General features: G+C 36.9%; 1 protein-coding gene across 1 annotated transcript in view; it reads left to right on the top strand.

Moving 5' to 3' along the window:
- The window catches only part of LOC103510157 (40S ribosomal protein S2), a gene marked incomplete at its 3' end in the record, with an annotated part of 28321 nt that extends 6182 nt beyond the window's left edge, over window positions 1-22139 (top strand). The window contains 3 exon segments of the mRNA NM_001320030.1: window positions 3943-3951; window positions 22117-22127; window positions 22129-22139. Coding sequence (NP_001306959.1) covers window positions 3943-3951; window positions 22117-22127; window positions 22129-22139 — 31 coding nt within the window.
- Between the last annotated feature and the right edge of the window lie 1400 nt (window positions 22140-23539).

Raw genomic sequence — 23539 nt, 5'->3', positions numbered from 1 at the left:
AAAATTGAACAAAAAAACCCGATAATTTAAAAAAAAAAAATTTTTTTTTTTTTTTTTTTTACCTTTACCCCCTTTCCTTTTTTTTTTTTTTTTTTTTTTTTTAGTCTCGCTTTTTCCTAGGATCTTCCTCATAATTTCGTCTGAAAGAATTGTATTATGTAGTGAGGTGTGAGATAGTTACCTAGGTATCTAATTATTTGATTTTTATAAATTAATGGGAAGTCCTATGGAGGAAATTCGATTGGAAATTTCAGTAAAATTTCGCTACAAAATGTTTCAAATACCCTGGTACTTTCAGTAGGTGTGTAGGTACTTTTTGACAGCTCAAAGTACCTTGATGTAAAATTGTAAATCTAGGACATCCACCAATCTTTTATGTGTTGCATATTGCATAATCAAATAGTTATCAGGCGTTCATACAAATTGGAAACCACATTATCAGTGTTAAAGCGTTAAGCACCTATTAGCTGAACGAACAAGTCACAAACAAGTATACTTTTTTTTTAATCTCATTTTAATCTTACATAATATTTAACAACAACAATAGTATAATTCACTATCATAAATAATAGTAATAGATAGGTGGTTATTTAATATCTGAGGATGGTGGTATTCCTTACCAGCATCACCCATCTTGTACCCATGTATAAAAATATTTTACGGGTATAATAGGTACCTACGTAGCCTAATGTAGGATTGTGTAGGCTGTAGGGTAATGTATGTATGTATGTAGGCAGAAAAAAATAAAATAAATATCGTGCTATTAATCAACCTCTCCGGTATCGTTATGCATTGTACCTATGTATAAAAATATTTTACGCGTATAATAGGTACCTACGTAGCCTAATGTAGGATTGTGTGGGCTGTAGCTGTAGGGTAATGTATGTATGTATGTAGGCAGAAAAAAATAAAATAAATATCGTGCTATTAATCAACCTCTCCGGTATCGTTATGCATTATGAGCCTGTTCAGTCCTTAAGGACTATTTGCTCTTCCTTAAGGACTACTCGTTCCATGTAATATTAAGGAGGAATCCTTTAAGGAAGAGCTAAAACTGCCTAATGGATATGACAATTGGATATTTTGTCAAAATCCCAATAAACTTTAACTAAATTCCTTAAATCCCTTTAGGGATGAGCTATTATTTTTTAAATTTTGAAAATTAGTCGTTTTTTCTTGGCTTGGCTTTCCCCCCGTTTGTGTTTCTTCGGGGGATATTACGCTTTTTTTACTGTATTTTTTTTTCTAATAAGCAACATTCGATCATAAGCAAGGAAGATTTACCTACGTATACATTGATCGAGTAGGGGTAGGGTTAATGGATTTTTTTTCTGCTACGTAAGGTACTAATTTATTAGCGTTCAATAAATTACTAATTAGCATCAGTAGATGTAGATGCTCATTACTTAGCAAGAATAAAGCTTCTACTTTCCCCTCTATTACTACCCTCTTTACTCCTCTTTTTCCCCTCCTTTAACTCCCGCCCTAAGTACCTTTCCCCTTCTCTACCTCGTTGAAGATTATGAAAAACTAGAGGAAGGAACGGAGAACAATTAAGGAAAGGAAATTGGATTGGAAAAGCTAACGAAATACGGCGAAGGTAGACAAATCGGAAAGGTAGAGAACCAAAGAGAAATGCGGATAATATAATAAAAAAAGGGATGAAAAAGGTAAAAAAAGCTCTAAGCTTGGCGGCTTATGTAGGAAATATCTCGGCCTGAGATATTGAGCCTTAGAGACCAATTTAAAAATTTATACTTTTTGAAAGAACGGGAGGCGATTTGTTTTTACCATGGAAGGAGAGAGGTAGACAGAGATAAAGGAGCAGGAAGAGAGAGAGAGAGAGAAGGGGGAGATGAGAGAGCCGGGTATACTTAATATAAGTATGTACATTTTTGTAAGGTATAATAATGTTGGGATGTTGGGAAAGCTTGTTAAATGTAACATATTTGTGAATTCTATAGCTACATCAAGTGAGTGAGAGAGAGAGAGAGAAAGTGTATGAGAGAGAGAGCCTTCCTCTTTTCAACAGAACACATAGCAACACAAGCATTTTCTTTTCTTTTTTTTGTGAAAAAAAGGTGGGTGCAAAGCTGCAAAGTTACACGACCTCTAGGTAGGAGGTTAAATGAGCATATTTGAGATGTAGGTCAGCTAGATCTTTTATCAAAATTCTAAATTGCAAATTGAAGGTTGCTGGTTGATGGTCAAAGGAGAGAAAGAAAGACATATGGAGAAAAATGAGAAAATACAGGAAGACGGGGATGGGGAGGGAGAGAGAAAGGAAGGAGAAACGGCTATAAAGAGAGAGTAAGAGATCGAGAAGGGGGAAGAAAGAAGGAAAAACTATTTGAGAGAGAGAAATACCAGAAGGGGGAGCGAGAGAGGGGGAAGCTATTGAGAAGGGAGAGAGAGAGGGAGGGAGAGAGAGAAAGGAAGAAAGAGAAGGGCTATTTATTACCGATACTTCTCTTTCCTTTTCCTTGGAGCACTATAAAAACTATTCATTAAGTCCCTTGATAGGGATGTGGTACTAAATATAGGGCTGTTCACTGGGTATTCAATGACCGAACGAAGGGATTCCCAAGTGCGCGGCCAAAACGGCGACCATGGACCATTGACCCTCGCCGAGACCATCGACCATCGCAGACAATATACTCAGCTTAATTTCTTGATTTTCTGCGAGGGTCAGTACTATGATGGTCAACTCTCCGTTGAGGACGCTTCTATTCATTAGCATGGTTTGTTTAGTTGTTGGAATTTTAATCATGTTGAGCATACGCTTCTATTCATTAGCATGCTTTGTTTAGTTGTTGGAATTTTAATCATGTTAAGCTCGTCACAAATGTCGTTCCCTGCTTAATGCACTTCGCTAAATTTTATGACTTGATTTGGACTCGAACCACAAAACCTCCAGATCCGAAGTCCACCGCGCTAACCACTACAGGTTGGTTTGTTTACTTTCTCTTAGGTTGGTACTAGGCTATGGTCGAGGGTCAGGACTCCGTTGTGAAAACCAACTTAGTCGGAGGTGTAATAATTTGTAAAAATGATTTATTATATGGCCTTTAACTTCTTGGGCCCATATTCGGTCATCCTGGCATATTTGAAATTTATTGGACTTGTTTCAGCAGAGGTTTTGAATAAATAAGGAAGCACAATCTCGCCCGGCCGTTAAGTTCAATCGAGAGAGGGAGATGGGAAAAAAGAGTGAGGGAAGAAACGGGGGGAGATTGATGGAGATAGAGGAAGAAAAAGATGGAGATAGAGGGAAGGGGAGAGGAAGAAAAAGATGGAGATAGAGGGAAGGGGAGAGGAAGAAAAAGATGGAGATAGAGGGAAGAGGAGAGAGAGAAAAAGATGGAGGGTGAAAGGTGGAGATGGACAGGAAGAAAGAGAGATGGGGAGGGGAGGGAGAGACTGATGAATAATAGGGGGAGGATTATTGTGAAAAGAGGTTTCTTCGAAGAATCATCTCTTCCTTTTCTTCTCAATTCTTTCTCTCCGTCTAATCTCTCTCTCTCTCTCTCTTCTGACGCCTTTCTTTCTTTGGGTAGGCAAATATTTTTATTTTTTTCATCTTCTTCAATATTTTTATTTTTTCCAAATTTCTTTATTTTTTCCATCTTCTTTCCCTCTCTTCTTACTTTTCTCTTTTTCCTCTCACTTGTAGGTACTGATTTTCTTCTCTTTCTCTCTCCCTCCCCCTATCTACCTATCCCTCCTCTTTCCTTTGTCCTAATAACAAGCTTGTCGGTTCACTCATGAAGAATGATTCCTTTATTCTGGTCTCGCTTCCCATGTTTCTTGTTTTTCCATCAGGATTATACTCTACTCTACATATATTTTTTTTTTTTTTTTGCTTCCAAATCCATCAAGGTAACGAGAGTTTTGTAAAAAAAAAAAAAAAAAAAAAAAAAAAAAAATTACCTAACATTTCCTTCCCCCGGAAGTATAAGAAGGAAGAGAGAGGGAGGAAGGAGAAGAAGGAAGAGGGCAGGAGAAGGAGAAAAAGAAGGGGAATTAATAGGGGAAAGAAAATTAGAGAACGGGAAAGAGGAATGAGGATATTTGAATAGATTTGAAATTTCTCCATGTCCTTAACAATTTCAAAATCTTCCCTATCACTCTTTACACTCCTACTTTTCTTTCTGTCTCTCTCTCCCCCTCCCTTACTTTATCTCTCTCTCTATCTCTCTTTTCCTAGCTCCTCTTCTTTTTCTTCATCACTTTTTATCTCTTCCCTCCCATCTCTTTTTGTCTGTCTCTTTCTCTCTCTCTTCCTCCCTCTCTCCCTCCCTCTCTCCCTTCTCTTTACTCTTTCTCCTCTTCAGTTCTCTTTAACTCCCACTCCTGTTTTTCGTCTTTTGTGTCATCCAAAGTTATTAGATGAGTCCAAAGTTTTAATGTCTTCCCTCCTTCTTACTTTCATTCTCTCTCCCCTCTTCCTTCTTTCTCTCTCATCGCTCAAAAAGTTACGTAACTATTCTTCGCTTCCTCTTCCTACTCCTCCTCCTCCTCCTTCTTCTTCTTCTCCTCCTCCTCCTCCTCCTCCTCCTCTAAACTCTTTCAACGACAGCTAAATTCAGCTAAAAGCTGCTGCCGAGTTGCCACCTCACAGAATGAAACCTACTACGTACTTTTACTTGAGAAATACTGTAGTAAACTATATTTTCTGCTTTCTCAGATCCATTATTTGTTATTAGATCTTTTATTTGTCTGAAAAATAAAAGTATGATACATACATGATAATTTTTGAAAGCTATCCCTTCAAAGCTAAAGATGTGACAGAAAAAGCTAGGCAAGAGACAGAAAAGGGGGGGGGATAATGGTGGTCCAAATTGGAAGTGCAAATCCATTACCTCTGCGTTTGATCATATCCCAACACAGAGCTTTGACTTCTTCACAGAGACTGCAGTAAACATTAGAAGTAACTCCCTTTGGACAAACAGGTACACATCTATTTATTTGAAAGTTTGAACATTGGTATCTATGGGTTTATGTATAAATGAAATTTTACTTTTCAGTGTACATTACTTACCTATAGGAGAATGAAAATTTTAAAGGTATCTATCCTTTCTTATGCATCAGGGAAATTAAAATACACATACAGAAAAGCTGGGACAATGTTGGGAGAATTCTGATTAAAGTATTTCCGTCTGTCTGGTTAGCTGATTGAAATACATATGTTTGTCTGTCTGTCCGACACTGAAAAATAGGTTACTATGAATTCGAATGAAACCTCCTGGAAAATAGGTCTGAATTCGGATAAAAAATGACAAAGAAAATGTCATAGAAAGCAAAGAAGCCTTCTTGACGGTCATAAATGTCATAATTATAATGGTAATTCAGTTAGGTCAGATATTCTCAAGGGCCACACTGATACCTAATGACAGCCGAATTCGGCAATATTTTCAAAAGATAGAAGGATACCTATCATAAATAGACGAAAGAGGATCCTTAAAAGCCATTTTGAAATCTTTTCCAAACACACTGTCCCAACAGATTAGCATAATATTATTGAAGTTGAACTTTTTGCCAAAAGGATTCGGAAGAAGAGGGGAGGGGGAAAGGAGAAGGAAGAGAAAAGAGAGGAGGAGGAGGTGGGAATTCTCAAAGGCCAAAAATGACAAACACAAAGAAAGATAATAACGACATGAGAGAAACATTTTGGAAAAGAGAGAGAGAAAGAGAGCATGGGAAAGAGAGAGGGAGAGAGAAAGAGAGAAGAGAAAGAATATGTGAAAGAGAGATAGGAAAGAAGACAAATGGAGGGGGAGAGAAATATAGAGAGGGAGGGAGAGAGAGATATATATAAAAAAGGACAAAGGGAGAGAGGGAGAGAGAGTATGTGAAAGAGGGGTAGGAAAGGGAGGGAGCGTCTTCTATTCTGAATTTGATTCTGGCAACGAATGTGAAGGTTGCCAAAATGTGATGATGACTTTTGAATATTTATTCAAATGGAGGATGTATCATCAATCCCTAGGGAGGCCCAAATGTTGGCAAAGAAAATACAGAACGAACACTCGGAATAGAACAGAACAGACAGAAAATTTTAGACAGCCACACACTACCTTATGTCGTAATGTCGCTCCTTTCTAGTATACACACAAACACACACACACGCCAAGGTACTGTATCATTGCTTCAATTTCAAGGTCACAAATGCAATCGTTGATAAGAGCGGAGTTAGGAGGAGCACGTAAAGCACGTTGTATGAAAAGAGGAAAGATTTTTTTTTCCTTTCCTAGGGGTATGTTATATAAAATAGAGACACGATGACTTTTTCCTTACTCACCTCTCGCGGACCACCTGAAACCTTCTCGGGGACCACTAGTGGTCCACGGACCATAGGTTAAGAATGGCTGGATTAAATAGAGAAAAACTCGCGAAAGAGTAATCTAATGTGATGTGCACATTGTATACTTACTTTACTTAAATAACAGGGGTTCATACAAATTTTATATAGGTGTTTGGGGCCCCTGTATGTGTCCCTGCGGGCCCCTAATCCCCGGAGGCCCTACGGCTCGGGAGCTACTGGGCTGGGATAGACGCCAGTGATGCTATCCATCTCTAATATCTACCCTCCTGTCTTTTTCACTTCTTATCTGCAAATATAATATTTCAACTAAGTAAAGAAGCTATATTTAACTGTCCTAAACATAGGGTACCTTATTAAGTAGCTAGATTAAATGTAGGTAGTAAAAAAAAAATGCAAGTTGTCTAGTAATCTTTCGAATCAAATGAAAATATAGCTTACACAAATGCTTTTAAAAACATCTTTTGGTCATTGAGCCAAGCTTAAAGTTATAACAAAGTGGATCCGAGGAGAAGAAAATCAAGATGTTTGAGTGTAAGCAATATTTCATTTTGCAAAGTTCACTTTTTAGTGTACTTTATAATAAAACTTTCTTTTTTACATTTAAAAAAAAACCTTTTTAATTTTGATAAATTCAAAGTTATGTTTACCTTTTTAGAAAATCTGCGAAAGTTCATGGATTCGTGTGTACTTTGCAATAGTAAATCATGTAAAAGTTAGGTAAATAGACCGCTTTACAGCTATGTATACCTATTTAGTTATATTTGTTTGTAAGGTATATTCTATGTGTACCCACCATAGTTACATTTCCACCACCTTCGTTCTATGTTGTGAAAATAATTTATGTCCCCATTATACAGGGTGGGACTTTGTATTTTATTTGACTTGGAAACTTGGAAATTTCGCAAATTCACAAAATACATTTAACGTCAGACTAATATTACCTTGTTATAAAGTACAAATAGAAATCATGGGATGTTTCAATCTATAATATATTTTTTTTTCTCTCTCTCTAGATTTGCAAAATGTAAAAATAGCCCCCAGTTTACAATGGATCATTGAAGTGAAACATAACAATGGTAGTGAAATCCCCCCCCTCCCATAAAAAAGGTCTCTTCTCTATAATCCTTTAATAATAATAGTGCTTATTTATACTGCTTGCATAGGACTGAAAAGTCCCTTTACTCCAGCAGTAGGCTACTATTATTATTGTGGTCAAATTCTCAAATTATATTGACGATAAAATTCCATACCTCGGCTGGGATTGAACCCACGCCCTCCTGTCTACACCTGAGTCACCCTGTATAACTTTGTGTTTCTTTACATCGGTTTATGTCAATAGAGAGGGGGGCGGAAGAGGAAAACAAGTTTGTGATATATTTTCATGTTTAATAGAATTCAGTTAGGCTGGTGTGGTGCAGAGTGAGACATTAATATGGGTGGAGGTGACAGGTGGATGTGTAGTGGGGGCTGGAGATGAAAGATTCGGAGGTTAAAAGATGGAGGTGAAAATAAATATCGCCTTCCAAAAGATTAACCACAGGCAGCTTTTGAATGGGGAAAAGTTTGCTCTTTGGCTTAGGGAGTTTTGGGAACTTTGTACCTATTAGGGATTTTGGTTTGATCTGTCGCCTAGCCGTATTTTAATCAAATTTTATCGAATTAGGAACTCATCGCTCTCATCTTTGTTTTTTCCTTTGCAATCGCAGAGATGCAGAGCGAATAACTGGGAAAACAGAATCAAACTCCAAGTTTTTTTTTTCTTATTTTTGTGTTTTCTTATTTTGTTCTCCTAGACTTTTTCCATTGGTACTGATGAAAGTCATAAGAGGGTGATTGTCAGGAGGAAGGTATGTGCTTATGACAAAGATTTTGTACAAATGAGTGATAATAAGAAAAAGAAAGAAAAGGGAATTATGATAAGAGAAGAGAAAGTGAGGGAGAAGAAGAGATCGGAGAGAAAATACGATCGATTAAATCAGGGGTTCTTAACCTTTTAGAATTGGCGGACCACTATTGATAAACCAAAAATCTCGCGGACCACTTGAGATTATGTATATACTAAGAAAAAGAAAGAAAGGGAATTATGATAAGAGAAGAGAAAGTGAGGGAGAAAAAGAGATCGGAGAGAAAATACGATCGATTAAATAGAGAGAAAAACTCGCGAAAGAGTAATCTAATGTGATGTGCACATTGTATACTTACTTTACTTAAATAACAGGGGTTCATACAAATTTTACGCAATAAATTGAATAAATCGATGCGAGAGCTTTCTCCATAATCCTACATAGTAAAGCATATCTAATGGGTTAAGGCCATTTTCAGCTGATTGAACACAAATGCCTCCTTCCTCGTGGCTTAGGCATAAATTTAAATAATCATTAATATCTCACGTCATGTGAGTATGTACCTACGTTAGAGTACGTAATACTTAGGGACATTTCACAATTCACAGGGGTCATGTATTAGGTATGTATAAACACGTAATCCATAGTACGTAATACGTACCTAGGGCCATTCGCAGGGGGACCCATCCGGCCCGTCTGCCCCATTCTGGGCTCCTTAAGGGGGAACACATTCTGGGTTCCATAACCAGTATTTTTTTTTTTTTTTTTTTTTTTTAAAACCGGGGTCCCACGTTAGAGTACGTAATACTTAGGGACATTTCACAGGGGTCATGTATTAGGTATGTATAAACACGTAACCCGTAGTACGTAATACGTACCTAGGGCCATTCGTAGGGAGACCCATCCGGCCCGTCTGCCCCATTCTGGGCTCCTTAAGGGGAAACACATTCTGGGTTCCATAATCAGTATTTTTTTTTTTTTTTTTTTTTTAAACTACGTGTTTTTTTTGTGACGAGGGGCCCATTATTGGAGTTGCCCCCGGGGCCCAGTTACATGACATCGTCCCTGATAAAATAGGTACTATCTAGGGCGTAGTTAGGCTGTGAGCCCTGGTCATACCGAATCCTAGGGTCATCTGCATCTCATCATACATGGAGTGTGTTTAGCATTTTAAGTCGAGTAGAAGTCTTGTGTCAACTGGAATTATACAGTAGACTGAGTAATGATTGCATACATGATGTTCATGTGAGCTTACATGTAAAGTTTGACATGTAAATAGAGGTTTAGTATGTGTAGAGGTTTAGCATGTGTACAATAGTGTACGTTTAACCGAAATTTTGTACTCATGTGACCTACGTTAGGCAAACAATGTATTTTGTACAAATAGTTGTTTAGTGAGATGTACTTTTTAGTTAACTAGTTATACGGAGATTTTAATTTAGGTTTGACACAATTCTTTGGGGAACATAAATAAAATTTCATCATGGTGGACAGAAAAAAAAAAATCTTCGTTTTTTCCCTAGTCTTTTCATTAGCTAATATTAGCAAATCCAAAGGGAATTGGGGATAAGCATAGGGGACAGTCGGTAATAGAGAGAAAAAAAAGGGGGGGTCACTTTTTTACTTTAAATTAGGGTTAGGGTTAGAGATATTGTAAAAGAACACTCAAATAAGCATCATTCAATAGGATAAGGAAAGTCGTGTGATGTTCACACCAGATTTTTTTTTTGATTATTTGGGCAATAATTTCCCCGGGCTCTCTAATTAGGGTATAGCTTTCTGTAATTACTTAATGAGCTAGGTTTTGTATCATTCTGACGTTGGTGAAGGGAAGGAGGGAGAGAGGGAAAGGGAGAGGGGGGAGGGAGGGAAGAGAACTTTTATTACATAATTATTACATTAATAAAGGGAGGAACTTAGTATTTATTTTTCATGGTTATCTAATATGTACACACTTAATTACTAACCCGTTAGTTACATATGTACATTTGTTTCACCATATGTGCTACAGAAGTGGGCGAATTAATTAATTTAATTAATAATAATAATTAATAAATTTGGATAATGAGGTTAATAATACCTTATTTCTCTTTTCCTCTCTCTCTCTCTCTCTCTCTCTCTCTCTCACTCTTTCTGTTCTTAATTCTTGAACGCCTGTGGGAATTATAGCGTTTTCCTTAAAAAAGAAAATGTATTAAGATTATTAGGTTTGAAAAGAGCAAGAATGAGGTTATGAAGCTGCATCCTTTCTCTCACTCACTTCCTATTGCAAAACTAGTTGAAGTAGGTAAATAGTTCCTATAAAATGCTGATCTGTACCTTTGTATATAAACTCCATTGTTGTCTATATTCTCTCTCCCTCTCTTTCTATCTTTCTTTATCGCCCCTCTCTCTCTATCTCTCTCCCTCTCTCTTTTTTCCTCTCTCTCTCACTCCTGTCTGTCTTCAAGCAAAGAAAAAACTTCTTCCTAGGTGAAATAAAAATAAAACTTTTTTTAACACCTTCATCTCTCTATCTCTCTCCCTCTCTCTCTTTTCCTCTCTCTCTCTCTCTCACTCCTGTCTGTCTTCAAGCAAAGAAAAAACTTCTTCCTAGGTGAAATAAAAATAAAACTTTTTTTAACACCTTCATATCTTGTACCAAGTCGAATGAGGTATTTTATTACATTCTGATGTGCTAAATTTTATTACAATCTGGTGAAGCTAAATTTTATTACATTTTGGTGAAGCTAAGTATGAGGCTCTTCAGAAAATCGGCCTCTAAGGAATGTTTCTAAAACTCCACTTTGCGGAATTATTCGAGGCTTCATTAAATATTTAGGTCCGTTCCACTTAGTGAAACAACAAGAATGTCTGTTTCACTTAGTGAACACAAGCAGGAGACTGGAAAGGGGTTAGTGGAAAATATATTAAAAGTTAAATTTTATTCAAAGGAGAAGAATTTTAAATTAATTAAGTGAAAACCGGTGGGGTTTGTTCATTATGAATGTGACTAGTGGTTCCTAAAATTGGGACCAATTTGGACAAAACGGAAAGTGAATTAAAATAGGTGATAATATCTACTCTACAGTCTGTACATACTCGTACTAAACCCTATTTTAGTCGACCTATGCAACTACCTGAAAAGGGTTACTTGGTCTATGGCGCATGATACCTAATTTAATTACCTATCTCTAATGACGCTGTCAAACTTTCTTTACTTCGCCGGGCAGAGCACTACCACATTGTTTAAGTATCTACTCTGCTGTTTTCCACCCAGTTATGAGCCTTCGAAATTTCTAGAAATTATAAACGAAATTTCTAGAAATTATGTATAGTTGCTTAAGTTGAAATGAGAAAGCAATGTTTGGTGACCCCTGGACTTGAGTAATAAAACTATCTTCCCTAACTACCTATGTAGAGAAGTATAAAATTTCTAAACACAATTTCTACCTCCTTATCGCTTTATCTTTTTTAATTAAATTCCAGCAACCTAGGTTCCCTTATTGGCTCATTCCGATGAAAGAATAATAGCGGAATCTGAAAATATACTTGAAATTTAAGTATCGTGTAATTATAATTTTTTAAAGCAGGAAAACAATAAATAAATAAAAACAATAGCCTGAGCGGGGTCGGCAAAAGCCAGCAGCACGCGATTGCCGAGATCGTCATCCATGCGGATACTAAACACGCGCAACGTTTCTTAACTTGAGTGATTCACGGGAAACGGGTGCATTCAACGTGCTATCGCAACTGGCAGACAATTAAACTTTGAAAATGGGATACCATGTCAAGTACTAATTAATACTAAAATAAGAAGAGAATAGTCTTCACTTGACTAAATAGTCAAGTGAAGACTTATTCTCTTCTTATTTTAGTATGGCAGACAATTAACAAACAAGATAAATGAGGATGCCGAAGAGAGCACAGTTTAGGGAGCACTGCTATGTATAATAGATGCAAAAGGAGAGACGTAGTAGAAAGCAGTGAAAAATGGCGCCCCGGGTGCATTTGATTTTTTTCATGCTTCGCCATGAAAAATTAATTTTCCTCAAATAAATAACTTTGCAATGCAGTCTTGACCTGGATTATCTGTGCAGAGGGTACCAGGGGGTATCGTGTGCAAGGGACTTGGATGGGAGAGGGTAGAGGGGGTTCTCGTTTGAACTGGACTTCGGTGAGATAGGATTCAGGGAAGTATCGTGTGAAATGGACTGGACTGTTCTGAGAATAAATAACACAGAATGATGTACTATGTTCTATGCATACATTGTATTAACGGCCGGGGCTACACCCTCATGTGCACTTTATGTTTATGTAACAAAATAAGAAATACCACTGTAAATAAATTGCATGTTGAGGTTGAGTCAAAAAGGTCTTTTTGACCAAGATCCATATGGACCATTATGGATCTTACATGAGATTTCAAAGCCAGAAAAAAATCAAAAATGAATCAGCCAGCTACTTAGCTAGCAAAAAAAAAAAAACAAATAGGTACAAAGACAACATGAGACTGTAACGTTGGGCTCCGTTCTTATTCTTCTTCTTCTTCCTCCTCCTCCTCCACCACCTTCTTCTTCCCCTCCTCCTCCTCCTCCTCCTCTAATAGGAAGATAAAACTCGACCTATCCAACATGAAAAATTAATCACAGCAAAATGATGCCTCCCCCTTCCCCACAAGCAATAAAAAATCTCACTTAAAGAAAAAAAAAAAAAAACTACTTCACCATACTCCACCAATCAGACTTCAGAGTTTGGCCTGTGGGAAACTTCGCCTTCAATTATTGTTGGCTAGGGTTAGAGATATTGTAAAAGAACACTCAAATAAGCATCATTCAATAGGATAAGGAAAGTCGTGTGATGAAAAAAAAAACTACTTCACCATACTCCACCAATCAGACTTCAGAGTTTGGCCTGTGGGAAACTTCGCCTTCAATTATTGTTGGCTGCCTAGACTCAGAGTAGAGAGGTACCAATGTAAATGGAAAGCTGTAAGTCTAAGTTACACTAGTAACGTCGTCTTCAGTGTTTTTAGAATTCTGCCCTATGTACAGAATTCTGCCCCCTAGACTGACGTAATAATAACAATTAATATTTATCACGGATTAATTCGTTTATTAAACTCAGGCAGGTACCTAAAAATACCTAGAGATGATCTTGACAAGTAGAGTAGGTAAATAGGTATGTTTATACACTGAGTAACTTTTGAAAATATTGACATCAGATTGGAAATTCATGACAGGTACATATTTTATTTACAAATGCACCGACTTTATAGTTTTACTAGCTGAATTCCGTCGCTTCGCTCCGGAAACATGACACTGTAGGTATGTACAAACATGACAGTATAGGTATGTACAAATATGACATAGTAGCTTATGTATGTACCAATGTACCTACAAACATGACAGTAGGTATGTCCAAACATGAAAATGTAGGTATGTACAAAGATGACAATGTAGGTATGTGCAAACATGACAATGTAGGTATGTACAAACATGACATAGTAGGTATGTACAAAGATGACAGTCTCAAGTAAACAAAACAGACATATTGTAGAAAGCGTGTCCTGTTCCTCTGTCTTGCCATGTGTGTCTCTCTCATCATTCATTCCAACTCCCTCTAACACATTCCCATATGGATCCTCTATTCCCTCTTCAAGGAATCATGGTGGTTCAATGTTTATTAGTGTGGGAGGATGAAAAGCTAATAGCTAATTTTTGTTGTTAATTAGATTCATATTAGACACCCATATTAGATAATTGCCTACCTAGGGAGTTAGGTAGATGTTTTTTTATTTACTATAACAATTCACTCACAAGCACAATAAACATAAAAGCTGAATCTTCCCCATCTAAAACTTCTAGTCATGTATAAAATAAGGTAAGTCTAAGTAATTAGCCTTACTAGTCGACACAAACTTCAGCTTATTTTATACATGACTAGTAAGGCTTCTTAGAGATTTTTCGAAACCTGCTCGAGTTTCGCCTCATCTGTAGGCTTCTTGTCTTGGCAGGGTACTTTTTATTTGTGATTTCCACTATTCCATTCCATGGAAGAGAGTTCAGATGTGTCCCAATGACAACGAACAGGCCCATGAGCTTAATCTCGAAAAGATAATTAATCAATGATGAAACTTCGCAAGGCAAGAAGCTTCACTCTACACTCAGACTTCATAAAACTTCTTCAGCATGATGAGCATTAGCCCTCTTCGGTCCTCCCGGGACGATATGTGAGGGCGGGAATTCACACGGTTGTGGAGACTGCCATAAGGCCTATGGAATAGATATCAACTCCGCGCTTGATCTAATAGTATTTCTAGATCTGTTCAGAAGATGGGCCGAATGGGCTTATATGGGCTCACTTACACGAAACCAAAGACTTGGAAGACCCCGAAAAAGATGGATTGATGGAATTACCAAACGGTTCAACATCAGAAAGCCAAGAGGAACCTTTAGATCCCACTCAGCAAAACAACCCTAATGCCAACGATGAGGTCTAGAAACTAATGAGATTCGAACCAATATCATCAAATGTACTAAGGATTATGTCAAACTGAAAATCCGACACCGTTCGAGATTTATCAACAAAGACAAACCACAAGCACAAAAAGACAATTCAAAATGCGAATTCGTCGAGATGAAATTTAGAACTCACTTGGTTCTTGGAAAAATGAAAGTGAGTAAAACAAGTACTGAGAATTTTGAAATGAAACCAAGTGCCTAAATGAAATTGAAATTGTTGAAGTATGAAAAATCTGAGTGGTTCTAAATCTCTCAACATGTCAAAATTTGTTTTCTCGGGAGTTACCTGTCAAACACCTACCTACATACGGTGGGTGTACTTGGAAAAACACCTATGTACGTACTAGGGGAAAATATTTAAAAAGTAAGCAAGGAAAATACCTGTCAAGTTCCCATGAAAATATGAAAGTAAAATTCTCATTATTATTTGGTTGGGTGGAAGAGCTCACTGTGTAAAAATCCTGCCATATAGCCTTGAAAATTTTTATTATCAGCAAAAAATGCAAGTCAAACAATTGGACTGTAAGAAGGTCCACAAAAACATCTGCTAAAATAAAAAGTCAGCATTTATTGCTTACATTTTCACCTAAACATCGCATCCTACGGTTACACTGTACCTATGTCCGTAGGTTACTGAAGAAGCTACAAGACGTTCTGGGATATTTCTGAGTCATGAAAACTAGAGTGAAATTAATTTTCCTATGGCAAACATCCTTGGAAAACTTTGTCAGACTAAGGATCTTCTGAGGTGCTTTATCCCACTAGGGAATTTTATACCGCTGCTTACTGAACGATTTAATCCCACTGGGAAAGTTTATCCCACCGGGATCCCTAAACCAGATGGGATATTTAATGTCGCTTGGATATTTACTAGCAATCCCACTGGGATGTTTTATCCCGATAGGATTCTTAGTCCCGCTGGTATATATAATACTGTTGTCATATTGGATCCCTGTTTTATAGAAGTAAAAATATTGAAGGATGAGAAACCTCTGGTAAATGAAACGACAAAAATATTGTAAAATAATAGTTGAAAATGAAACTACCTGTTGCTAACTCTCGTCCTAGAATTGTCTTGGTTTACCTACAAACCCTCCTAACCTCTTCTTGTTCCAAACCAAAGTCTTCCTGCGATAACAAAAACTCCAACCAGAGTACTTTTACAATACAACATTGTCAACTCCACAAGAAAGATCTCCCCAAGGTTTTGAAACAACAAACCATAACTGTGGTGGCATAGCAGCAAGAACAAATTTAATTCTGTGCATCGCCAGGAGAGAGGAAAAAATAAAGAAAAAACCTTTTCCCCTCTAAACAACCAGGGACGAACTCGGGAAAGTGGTAATTGCCTACCGCCCATTTCCATAGCGGCAATAATTCTACAAAAAATATGTACCTACTACAGGTGCCAAAGTTTACAAAACTACAGGTTCCAGTGTTTGACAGTGTTCCAGTTTTCGACCTATTACCTATACGTAGTGTGTAGTGTGTTATCAAGATAAATTTCAACATTTTCAAGGATTAATCCATGAAGAAATTTTGACGTTTTGTTGATTAGGTTTTAAGCCTCATTTCGGACTTAGCGGATTTTTTCCCTGGAGTGATGGGCAGAGCAAGTTCTTGTAAAAAGTGCTTAAACCTCGAAATTCACCACCATAGAACTCACTAACTCCGTACACAAAAAGTCCATTAGGTGTAGGGGCAACTGCCCCAAAAGATGTGTTAAGCACTTTTAAGCTTAAACAAATCTAGAACTCACTAAGAATTTCATCACTCTCGTGATTCTCGCCCCTGGTCGTCCCAGCACAATAGTGAAACACTATAACAATGTAAGGGACTTTATATTGTGTTAAGTTGGTATACCTGTATCATACTTTGTGTTGGTATACCCCTATACCCTATAGCTTTGCACTGCAAAAACGATCAGGATGAAAATCTGAAAACATGTTTCTCTATTTATAATCTTGGAGGCAGTGGATTTTTTTCTACTCCCTCGGAATACACATACCCAGTTGTACAAAAGACAGTACGAGGGTGGTAGAAACGTATACAAGGTGTACAATTGTACACAAAGAGACAATATACAAGCGTGGTAGGTATACATACAGGGTGTATCAAGTGTCTGTCATACGGGCGATATTTTCCTAGCACTACAGGTTTCAAGGTACAAAAAATGAAGCTTACTGATGTGGGTTTAAATATTGAATGAAATGAGAGTAAAGCTTAAAAGCTCAAAATTCAATTTTGTGTTAATAATATTATTATAGTACTTGGATGGGCTAAAATTCGCTTCGATTCGAACTCTTGACGTTTGCGCGCCTCCCGGCACGCTCGATAATCATCTGAGTAGCCCACTAGCCCAGAAGGCAGGTGATACGAGTAAACAACGAAAATTCATTATAATAAATAAATAGGAGTTAAACTTTTTTTTAGCTTTAAAAAAAAATCATGGTCTTAAAAATGTGCATGTGCAACACATATGATAATGCAAGCCGAACCTGTACCTCCTTGTACCTGCACTTGTTACCTTACTTTATCTTATTACATAATTTAAAATGCAACTTAGCATTAGGAAATAAGTACAACTTATTTACTAGCGTGCTTACCTATACTCGACATAGAGTACATGTGCATATCTAGTTTGAACTACTTTTACAGAGCTTGCAACAATATTCACAAAATATTTTTTCATACTTCCGTATAATAAGTAATAAGGTAACATTAGATACCTTCCTAAGAGTATGCATACATGCAGACTTGTTTTCCTGGTGCTTACGTTATAGGTAAGCATTGCGAAAAAGAGAACACAGACATCTCCACTAATATTACAAACATTGCACATTGCATAATCAAATAGTTACACGGCATTCATACAAATTGTTACACCCGTTTTTCGAGAAACTTTTCTTTTTGGTGTCATCCTCTCAACTCATTACCTATTTATCTTCTAGGAACTTGGGATACACAATAGTCTGGTTTACGTAAATTTACAGATAAACAGGGCTTTTTCTTTTCTCACCCGCAGCCATTTTGAATCACCTATCCCATTGTCTCTTGAGGATAAAAATACAATTATCTGATGTCAAAGTCGTTTCCTTTCCCATCTCACATTCTTCTTCTTCTTCTTCACCCTCCTCTCATTCTTTTTCATCTTCTTTTTCTTCTGCTCCTCTTCTTCCTTTTAGACTTAATTTAGAACGAGCGTAAGGAAAAAACTAGACGTTATGTCAGAAGAAAAACAAAGCAATCTCTTCAAGGAAGCGATAAACTTTTGCGTATTACAAAGTTTTAGATAATACTCCTAGAATGGTGTCTTGTAAGTATTAAGTCATGTCTTGTATCTGAATAAAAGGGCTATAAAGAAAGACAGTAGAGATGGTACCTAGGGCCCTCTAGGAATCCACTAACGTCAGAGCTTAGTACTTTCTTTTTAACAGAGTTCAGTGACCTGAGATGTGAGAAAGGTATTTTAGAAGTGAGTGTGAGCTGTACCTTACATACCCCCCAGATATAAATCTCACAATCCCGAAAGTACAAACATTTTACAAAAGAATATTTTGAATTTGAATACAAAAAAGAGTGTTCTTGAAAAATGGGTATTAAAACATGAGAGGAGAGAGAGAATTGAATTTCCAAAATCCGTAGGTAGGAGGAACCCTTTTGAATTCGAAAATGGAAAATCCTCGAAAACTGGTTAATCGTATGCACATAATCTCCTAGTTATGAACGAGGAGGTATAATAATACACATAGGTACTTACCAATTACTAGACAATAATGGAGGAGACACCATGGAATATGGGAATATCAGATTATGATAGCATGAGCCTTACCTGTAACAAAAGGTTAGGTACTTTAGTAAATTAAGAAATTGAAGAAGAAAAAAAAAAAGTACGAAAGTATATGTTTTCTTCTCTTGATTCCAAAAGAATAAAAATTGATTCAGAGAAGAAACATTTGATAAGATACAACATTAAACGAAGTGTGAAGGAAAAGATGCTCTTAAGGTGAGGGTATGGAAGAACCTTCAATACAGCACTGGTTATGGTTAGCATGAAATATATCTGAAATAAAGCGTACAGACACACACAAACAGAAAAATATCAATAAATAATGATAAAAGAAAATAAACCGTACTGGAATAAACTGATAAACAAAGAATAGGTGTATAAATAAATAACTAGTGCCGGACGGAACTCGGATTGGGAGGCCGGAAATAATATTCATCTTCTTTGACAGCTACAGGACTTTAAAATTGAATGTTCTTCATAAGAACCAATCCACCTAAGCCAGCAGCAATGACATGTAAATGATTCTGTTTTTGACAGATTCTGGTTAAGCAACGTTGTGCTTGGTTTGAAACTGGACAACCATCTGAGACAACACGTGTTGGTGGCTATTTTGCAGGTAAAATCCCAGCTTAAAGACATTAAAGGCATATGACTTAAGCAGTTTGGGCTCCCTCTCTTATAGAAACGTGAGCATTCAAGTTGAGTTATTGGAAATGGTTTCGAAAGGTTTCTAACATTCCGTTCTAATGAACCCTTGCGAGACAACAAAAAATGTGAATCCAAATTGTCCCTGTACAAATGACCAACGCGTCGCTACTGAGTTTCAACAATAGTATGGTCGGAAACACAGGGAATTGAGAGAAAATGATAATACACAACACACAGTTAGAGGGATATTCCACCGAGTAAGTAAAGTGTTTCACAATAGTAATAGAACCGGGAGTGTCGGGATAGGGAATATCGTGTTCAGAGTGCATTCATTGTAAATCCGTACAAATATACAGAAACCCGAAGAAAATAATGTAGAGAAATACATCGAGATGGAATGGAAATGAGAAGAGATGGAAGGAAGAGAGAGAGAGGAAGATATGGAAGGGGGTAGATAGAGAGAGGGAGAGAAAGAGAGACGGTATAGAGAAAGGGAGACTGAGAAAGAAGGGGAAACAACATAAAGAAAGAAAACAGAAAAGAAAATGAGATATGTAAAAAATGGAAATAGAGAAATACTAAAGAAGGGGGGAGGGGGAGAGAGACAGATCAAGAATGAAATGAGGGAAAAAACACGAGAAAGAGATTGAGAGGGAGTGAGTGAAAAATAAATAAATGAGATAGGTAGTCAGACAGATTAGCTAATAGACAGAAATGAGAGAAGGAAGAAGAGAAGAAAAAATAATTGATAGAAAGAGTCAAACAAAAATAACATAGGAGACACCTTGTGAACACAACAAAATTATTCGTCCCTGAATTCGTATGGATAGCAAAGACTTTGTCCCCCATTGAACGGACGATGCCTATGCCTAGGAGATACGAAGAAGAGAGAATAAAAGTCACATTACGAGTACTTATACTTATACCCATACATATGCCAGCTCGTAAAAACCAAAATATATGGCCAAAGTTTCAAAGATCAAGCGGGTATAAAAGTGCACACGTCTTAAAGAGAATGGCAACAAAACTGCAACACCTATAAACTACGAAGAAACTGTGAAAGATGAAGACGATCATAAAACTCGAGGCAGTCAAGATAAAGCCAACGTCATGTGGAAAGATAGAGAATACTAAGGAGAAGCCGAGAAGAAAAAGAGGAAGAAGACGAAAAGGAGAGAAGCAGAGAACAAGAGATAAGGACGTGTGATGATTGAAAAGACAATGTCTGGAAATATCCCGGGGGAACGAAAGAGATTAATTGAATGGGATAAAAATAGAAAAGTTTCACTTCTAGACGTCATAAAGACAAACTGCACATACTGCAGGAATATCCCCGTCAAGTAATCCCACATACAAACAGAGAAACTTTCTGATATTTACCCCATTTGAAACTCACTACTAGTTATATTTTCCAAACGGGATACTTTGTCAAGTAGCATTATAACTAGAGGTGGAATTGAATATACTATGTCTTCACTTGACTTGGACTAACTTTCACTACTAGTAATTCAGAACATACGAGTAACTCTGTGCGTTTGACAATCATAAAATAGTTACATTCTTCATGCCAAAACATATGGTTAGGTATCTCTTTCATCAGCATCAGAAGTGGAAAGAAAGCCTGCAATTATACCGAATGGAACTTTTTTATTGACATTGAAACAGCTTTTGACGAATCAAGAACAACAAGGCAAGATAGAGGGGAGAAGGACGTCTGAAGATGAATCTCTAGGTTTGTTTCATTGTAAACTTTAACATCATAACATATTGATGTGTTAATCCACCAACAATCAACAAAAAATCAAGTAATTAGGTAACCTAACCACGGAAGTAGCCCACCTCAGATAGAAGCTATCGATCTATTCAAATTTGACAATTTGATGGGGTAAATCCATGGACAGGATTCAATTTCGCATGATAATATCGCCAAACCACAAAGTCCACAATTTGATCTACGACCGTTTTTAAGCCCAATATAAATAACATAATGGCGGGGGAAGGTTTGAAATTAAATAAATTCGAGTACATTAATTTTCAATTTCTAGTATCAATACACATTATAAAATAATGTTCATTACTTTGGGACATAATGGACATTGGAGAGTCATAATAATAAAACCAGAGAGGGAGGGAGAGAAAGATACGGAGGAAGGGAGAGAGAAAGAGGGAGGAAGCTGACAAATTCGTTTTTCCGTTGAGATTTTCATGAATACCTATGTATGACAAAAATGAGTATTTTTAGGTTGATTGAAATTGGGAAGAGAGAGTAGGATTGGAGGGTTGTAGGGATGGATACTGGATAGGAGGGGTGGGGGACAGAGGGAGGAAAGGGTGATAAAAGGATGGATTGGAGGAAGAAAGGGAGAAGGATGAGGTCTTCCTCATCCTTCTCCCATGCTATCCTTTTGTGGTGGGGATTGAATTTCATGTGTCTTTCACTTTCCCATCGTTAAGGTTATATTCCATGCTGACCTTTTCTTTATGACTGTTTTTATAAAGACTCTTGTAGGGCATGGGTGGAACAACTTTATGTAGCAAAAGACTTCTAATAAAATCTTCAGAGTACAGAATGACAGAACATAATAAAAAGTGCCCCAAATTTTCTATTGGATACAAAAGTCTTCAAACCGTTTTCATTCTCGACCCTGATATACGTTTTTTATTTTCTCCGAATTTAAAATGGCGCCAAAATAGGTTCACAAAAAATGGCAAACTGTTATATGAATGTAAACATTAGCAGATTACCAGTCTACATATATGTAAGGCGAGCTCCGAGATATTTTCATAGCTGGAATCTCATCTTGAGCTATAGGTATATTGAAAATATTATTCTGAAATTCTTTATCTTAGTTCCTCGAGAAGTTTTACAACTTACGGAAGCATTATTTGTTTAAGTTATTCAAAACCTCCTAAAAACTTTCGTGAAAGCTTCAGAGTAGAGAAGAAGCCAGCTCTGTTGTTTTGTGATAAATTCTCAGAGCTCACATTATAATTAAAATGAAATAAATCTTGAAAAAGAATTATTTCTGGTGAAGCCAGATCTTTATAATTTTTGTGTGGAATTGTGGATTAATAACTACCAAGTCTTCCTTTGAAATCCATTCTTTTTACACTCTCTAGCCACCGCTGATCCGTATTTTTTTAAACTTTTACGTTATACAATCTGATTAGAACTATCCCATCTATGTATGGTAAACACTTGGACACAATTTTATCATCCCAGTGCCAGGCATAAAATTTCAACTGTACCAGGCATAAAACTTCAACTGTCCCATTAGGTAGGCACTTTGCAATTCGCAATTTGTTATTCAACGTTTTCAAAGATTTTTCTTCTGTCGTATTACTACATAACTTTTAGGAAGCGCCAAATGCAAAGTGCGGAATTCTCTCTAAAACAGAGGGACCTTGTATAGGTCCGCCGACGAATAAATATTGAGAAGGTAAAATCCAGAAAACATCCAGAAGCAACATAACAACTGATCCAGAATTAGGAGGCCCTTGTTGAATCGTCAAAGGTTAAATGGAAGATGTAGATAAAGAGTGAAAGGTACAAACAACTGATGATAATAAATTGGAAATCATAAATCTATCTTGTGGCAAGTTTGATTCCTACATACAGGTTGTGTCAGAACTAAATTCCATGTTTCTGTCAAGAGCAACCACAGGGTGTAACAGCAGAGGAAGCATTTCAGAACATGAAACGGAATTCTCGTCATATCGGATAATATTACTGAGAAGAGCAAAATGGATTAAACATATTTTACGTCAAGAAAGCTAGCTGCATAAACTAATTGAAGGGTATTTATTGATTTTTTCATATGCATGGGATGATATTAAGATAAAAGGGCGAAATGTTTATGCCTCAGAAAATTTCATTATTAGGCACATATGGAGGTAATGTGGGTACAACCCGTATAGGGTTACGCAGTACCTATACCCACTTATTATTCAATTAGATCAAGTTCAGGCAAAATACATAGCTTTCTAACTTTCTACTGTTTCAAACATGTGGCCCGTTCCCGAAAGCAATTAGGTAGGTACTTTGCAATTCGCAATTTGTTATGCAACGTTTTCAAAGATTTTTTTCTTCTGTCGTATTACTACATAACTTTTAGGAAGCGCCAAATGCAAAGTGCGGAATTCTCTCTGAAATGGGGGCCTTTTGTGGGTCCGCCAAAGAAAAAATATTGAGAATGTAATATCCTGAGATTATGAAGAATCAACATGGCAGCTGAGCTGGAATTTTCTCCAGGAGGAGGCCCTTGTATTTTCAAACCAAAATTGAACATGTGGATAAAGAGTGAAAGGTACAAACAACTGATGACAATAAATTGGAAATCATAAATCTATCTTGTGGCAAGTTTGATTCCTACATACAGGTTGTGTCAGAACTAAATTCCATGTTTCTGTCAAGAGCAACCACAGGGTGTAA

Source organism: Diaphorina citri, unplaced genomic scaffold, assembly GCF_000475195.1.
Source record: "Diaphorina citri unplaced genomic scaffold, Diaci psyllid genome assembly version 1.1 scaffold566, whole genome shotgun sequence".
In the NCBI taxonomy this organism is placed as follows: Eukaryota; Metazoa; Arthropoda; class Insecta; order Hemiptera; family Psyllidae; genus Diaphorina; species Diaphorina citri.
Note: the sequence above shows the minus strand (reverse complement) of the source record. Positions and strands in the feature narration are given on the sequence as shown.